This window comes from Sceloporus occidentalis, unplaced genomic scaffold (genome assembly GCF_023333645.1).
Source record: "Sceloporus occidentalis isolate IW3139 unplaced genomic scaffold, rSceOcc1.0.p SCAF_11, whole genome shotgun sequence".
NCBI classification, from domain to species: Eukaryota; Metazoa; Chordata; class Lepidosauria; order Squamata; family Phrynosomatidae; genus Sceloporus; species Sceloporus occidentalis.
In genome coordinates, this window is record NW_028316991.1 from 5,884,712 (window position 1) to 5,890,711 (window position 6,000).

A 6,000-nucleotide genomic window follows, 5' to 3' on the forward strand; every position below is an offset into this window, starting at 1 on the left:
ACAGGGATGCGTACAAAAAAGGCAATGAATAGCCAGATTGCATGAATCTCTAATGAGGAAAAAGCGATGGAGCAGAGGGAAAAGGTTGAAAGGTGGAGGAGTAGGAAGCCTATATCACCACCCTGTTATCAGATCTGGAAGTGTGAATGAGGCCTCCATAGGAGAGAACAGGATAGACAGAGTTACAGGAGGTTAGCCAGGTTTCAGAAGGTGTTGGAAACTAGAGGTGAGGTGGTCATATATGGCGGTATGTTTGTTACACAAAGAACAGGCATTCCCGAGAGCAAAGGTAAAAGGAACGGCAGGGTATGTGGATAAGAATATTAAAGTTGCTGGAACCTTGAGTCTCAGAGAAAATAAAAGGAAGCAATAAGGGAGGACCAGGATTTGGGGACATATCCAAAGCTGCAAGAAGTGGAAGATGACAGAGTGAGTGAAGGTAATGGGACTTGTAGGAGTGGGATGGGAGAAGGGGGTGTAGAAAGTAATGCAGGAAACAATATAGTGTGAAAAATAGTGTGGTTGAGCAGGTGGTTTGAGAGAGAAATGTGTGTTGCATAGACACAGAATTTGACAGCTGATATTGGACCATTTAACCCATTTAGTGTGCCTTTTTCCTGATGCAAGGACTCCGAGCTTAATCAGTGCTTTGTCTCGTCTTCAGGGTAGCTTTAAGTCTATTCCATGCATGTTTAAATTCCCTCCCTGTATTAGCGTCTCTTACTTCTTCTGAGAACAGCCCCACTGACCTACCACCCTCTCTGTAAAGTAAAACTTCCTTACATTACATCTAAACCTCTGGACCTCAAATTCGAGATACGATTATTTTTCCAAACATTTCTCCTCGTTTGAAATAAACTATCCTCCTGTGCTTATCAAACCTCCTGAGACACCAGACACATCATCTAGATACAAATATTTAACCGACGTGGGCCTGCCATAAAAAAATTAAACTCATGACGCTATTCTTGCACTGCAAGAAATCTAACAAGATTAGATGTAACAAATTAAGAAGCGACTGCCGTAAACAATATTCTTTAGCCATTTAGTGCAAAATCCTGCAGAAAAGGAGCGTATCACCTATAGTTACACAAAGCACGTCCGTGCGAGCTACACACAATACACCTGCCAGTGTGTTTAGCACATACCCTTTAAACACATATGTATTTAGTAAGCACACAGCAGCAGGTCTGTTAGAAGTCAGGGTGTAATTATTACGGATGTGCAATTCCATACGTTAACGGAAAAACAAATACTTGAAATTGCTCCAGAAGGCGGGTGTATCGCAGGAGCAATGATGGGAGCCCTTATGAAATCTCAAAAGCTTGTAGAAGTTGGGGTTTTATCAGTCACAAGGTATAGCATGGGAATAGAAGGAGCTAATTAAAGTGCGTGAATAATAAAGACAGGCCAGCTTGGTAACTTGGAATGAGTTTCAGGATGCAGAACCGTAAAAACACAGCGTGAGCGGCAGGTCCAGGGGGCGTCTACTGAATAACGTGCAGCTATTATGAGGAACTTGAAAGCTGTTTGTGAGGCACGGGATGAAACAAATCAGCGGTAATCGAACCAAGCACCGGGATAACTCATTACAGAAAGAAACAGCATGCAACATAACTGTTTACTATTAAAGTGCTTAGCTTTATAACACAGTGTGTGTATATATGTATGTAGAGACAAAACACGCAAACACTTGTTGCTTAAACTTGTTATCCACATAGAGTAAGAAAATGTATAGTGTGCCAAATGGAAGTTAAAAGTAACTTAAATTATGTTTTATTGACTCAAATGTATTGAAGTGTTTAATCTTGCCTACAAACTCATTTTACATCTCAAAATCTTTATTACACATTATGAAAAGTCAACCCCAGAGAGATTTGCCTGCAAGGTAGGATAACAGCCCTGCACAAAGCATTATTAAATCGGTGACATGACAGTAAGAACTCTTACTAATTTGGCTACTCATTATACAGGGACCACTGAGCCATCCTCAAACTCAGTTTGGTAAATAAAACCCAAAATATTCTTTTATGTACTGTTTACTCCATTGTCCTTTCTATTCTCTTTACCATCTTGGCCAGAATTCCTACTTACGCATCCACATCAATTTTAAAGAGCCATCAATGCAGTAGTACCACCTATCAGGGCTAAAGCGTACAACCATAAGCTTTGCAGCTGCCCTTCTGCCCTGTGGTTTGCCAATTCTTGCCACTGAAATCAACGGCAGCGATTTCCACGCATGGTCCCCGTTCCACTGCGTCCACCAAGCCACCGCTGGAGCTGATTTATGGCAAGTATTTTACGACTCTTGCAAAGCAAGGGGGGCTACACAACATTTTAGGAGCCATGCATTACCGTATATATGATGGTTGGGGGTGTCCCTTTAAAGGGAACCTGCCACCAAAATAAGTTTTAAAAAGCATTGTGACGTTTTCATTTTTAGAACAGCTCTACTTGTTGCTTTATATGCTTTAGACTGCTGCATTTGTATGTGTTCTAGCTCTTGGTTTAGTCAACTAGACAAGGACCCCGACTCCTTTTGATGCCATCATGTCGTAAACAATAGAATAGCTCGGTCTTAATGATCTAGCCTGACATTATGACTAATGGAAGTCTGCAGAGGAAAGGATTTCATTGGCATCGCTATAAATAATCAGCTCAGTATGGTGTATGAACAGAGAAAGTCATCCAAAATCCCAACTGCCTACAATAAAGGAATGTTACTGGAGCAAAAGAAACTCTTAATAAGTTTTTGTCAAGGGTAATCATTTTTCCCACGGCACTTACCCTCTAAACGGTTAAAGGAGCAGTTATTTAAAGTAAACCGGGACTGCCTACAGTACTCTGATAAGAGACTTCACCAGTCTGGGAGTTTGTAGGAGTTTTCTTTGAATTGCCCAAACCTTACAGAAATCGCCCTACTTCGCTTCGACAGACAGCGAGCGCCCTGCTGATTTAACGTCGTATTACGCATGGCCGGCCTGGATCCCTGCTTTGACCCTTTATAACGGATGACACGGGGCAAGTCAAAGCCTATGGCCTAGAACGCAGTTTCAGGTTTGTGATTTTTTTTTTCCTGCTAAAAAATACTGGGTGAAATAGGGTGAGAAATTACTCAAAGTGGGAAAGGTTTTTTTTTTTGTTTTTTTTAAAATAATATATATATATTTATAAATATATATTGTTTAAGCCTCCAGCATATTAAAGTAAATAATTCCATGTGTCGAATGGATTTTTTTTTGGAAAAACGAAATCTGGATAGTTGACAGCTGTTTTAAAATATGCTCACCGCGTAAAGTCACGGCGGAAGCCAACAGCAGGATTGTAGATTTCCCCTCTCACTTTGTAATGCGTTTTCAGTATATACCATCGCGGCCCAGGTTCCTACAAACGTTCAGCAGCGGGTATACAGATAGAATTAAGGAAAAGCTGTATTAGGACCTCCATCAGGACCATTGTTTTTCCCAGTAATAATATATATTTTGTAATTTACACGGCCGATAAGCTGCGATAGTTTCCCCAAACTCATGTTTTTCTTACATCAAATATCTAATTAAACATTTCTTTTTTATAATTAACGCCAATAGCAGTGCTGCATAAAGTTACGATTAAGTGTTTGGCTATATTTAGTTCACAGGAACACGATCGCCCGCACCTGTTTAAAGAAAAAATGCCATTCCCATCTGCAAAATAATCACTGCCAAAAAATAAAGACAGACAGATGGTTGGAAGGGGTTAATGATGGGAAGAAGGAAAAGGAAAATATTTGGAGAGAAAACAGCAAGTAAAGAGTTTCCGTGTGTGAATAAGGAAGATTCCCGCATGAATAATAATAAACAGTATCAGGGCAGCGGGGCCGATCCCAGCAACATCGCCGGTTCCACGAAGAATCAGAATCCGAATGCCTACTTAACCGCATTGCCTCAGGCTCTGCCCCCCACCTCAGTGATCTGACCCCGAGCTATGAACCCCACTTCCCCGCACTACCTCAGGCTTCTGACCGCAACCTTTCCCCTATGACGAGTGTCACTCACCTCCATCTCCGTAGGTCTCGATGCCGTATCCATCCTGCAGCCCGTTACTCCAGGTCCCATCGTACCTAGCCGGCGTGGTCAGGCTCTGACGGACTCCGTATCGCCCCTTGAATCCGTGAGACCATTCCCCCCGGTACATCCACCTGCCCTTGGTCTCCACGCCCAGACCATGCCTCTTGCCCTGAGCCCAGTAGCCCAGGTAGGTGTTGCCGCTGGGCCAGGTGTAAGCTCCCACTACCTCGAAGCCGTGGGACCAGGAGCCCGCGTACTCCCCTTGGCCCTTGGGGCCCGTGCAGATGCCGTGCCCGTGAGCCTTGCCGTCCTCCCAGCCGCCACAGTAAGTGCCACCATCGTCGAAGTCGAACCGTCCGCCCGTCATTCAGGGAAGAGTGACGAAGTGGGCTCGGGGAGCGATGTCAGTCCGCGGCCGGGGGTACCGAGGAGAGGCAGCACTGGAGGCAGAGCGGGGACTGCACGCTATCTGTACCGGCGGCATGCGCTCCGTCTCCCCGCTGCTCCCGCTTCCCGTCACCCTTGTCCAGGCGCGGCGCACACACCCACCTACAAACCCTCTCACAGCTGCCAACACCCCGCCAATCCCAGGCGCGGCTCCCGCAGCATCATCTCCCGCTTGGCACGCCCCCCACCGCGAAGTCCCGCCCACCCCCTGCGGCGTGTCGGGGGCAGCGATCATCGGGGAGCTGATTTACCGATGTCACGCGGGGCGAACCATTGCGCGGTTCGCATGCTCGGTGTACTCCGCACCTGCTGCGGCTGCTCTGTAGGGAGCTGAAGTACAGACACCCTATGGAGCTGGATGAGATGACACATCCAACGGCAAGCCCGAAACACCCAAAGGATGGAGCTGTTACGGGCATGGGGGGTACAAGATGACTTCATACAGATAGTTAATATTACAAAACCAAACATCTCTTAAAGGGGCGACATCATATGATCGCTGCGTGACCCCTTTACCCACTCGTGGTGTCTTTCCCCTGCCACCCGGCTGTTTGCTTCCTCTGCCCTGTAGTCACCTCCACCGCTAGCTGCGCTGCTTTGCTGCCGCTGATTGGAGAAGGAGGGCAGCTGCTGCGGCAGGGCTGCAACTTCTAGGGATGATAAGAAAGAAAGAAGACATTAAAGAATGCATACAAAAGCACGCTGATCTATCCCCAATCGCTCCAGATTCATAAAGAATGCCAACAAATAAAAAAAGGGGGGCAAAAAACTAAATATATAAAAAAAATGATATGTATTTATATGGCCAACCCAAATAACGTATATTTGGACCCTGCACGATTATAATAAACACCCTTATGTATACAGGAAACGGAGATTAATGACGTTATATATATATATATATATATATATATATATATATATATATACAAAGGAGTTTTTATGTATATATTACTCCAAACCTGGAGTTATCATTTAACCCTTTAGGAATTATTCAACTGTAATATCCGCAAAGTTTCCCTTTCCTGTAACACTAACAATCTGTTACCTTTCCTGTCGCCAGAGGCGTATCTACTGAAAATAGCGCCTATGGCAAGCACTGAAATTGCGCCCCTGTCCAAATATCTAAAACCCATTTACTAGCCCCTGCTGCCTATATATATATATATATTAGTCCCTGCTGCCGATAGCAGGTATAGATCAACACACAAACCCAGATCAATTGAAATTCACTTGTGATCTCAGCACTGAAGGTATATATCAAATAAACAGAATCAGACATACAAGTCCTGTATTTGCAGGTATTCAATAATAATATATGAAACGTAGCATCGCAGGTATAGATCAACTGAATAAGACATATTAACCCTGTATTTGCAGGTACACATAAATAATGTATGGAAACATAGCATAGCAGATATGGATCTACAGAATAACACAAAAACCCAGCTTTGCAGGGAATTCACATAAAAACACGGCATTAAAGGTATATTTAAAACCCCCTAAA

The 6,000-nt window shown here is 44.1% G+C and overlaps 1 protein-coding gene across 2 annotated transcripts in view; it reads right to left on the reverse strand.

Moving 5' to 3' along the window:
* The window catches only part of LOC149305482 (junctophilin-1-like), a 47,001-nt gene extending 42,588 nt beyond the window's left edge, over positions 1 to 4,413 (reverse strand). For both annotated transcript variants that reach the window (XM_089477362.1, XM_089477363.1), the window contains exon 1: positions 4,035 to 4,413. In XM_089477362.1, coding sequence (XP_089333488.1) covers positions 4,035 to 4,413 — 379 coding nt within the window. The remainder of the gene's footprint in view (positions 1 to 4,034) is intronic.
* Positions 4,414 to 6,000: the final 1,587 nt, after the last annotated feature.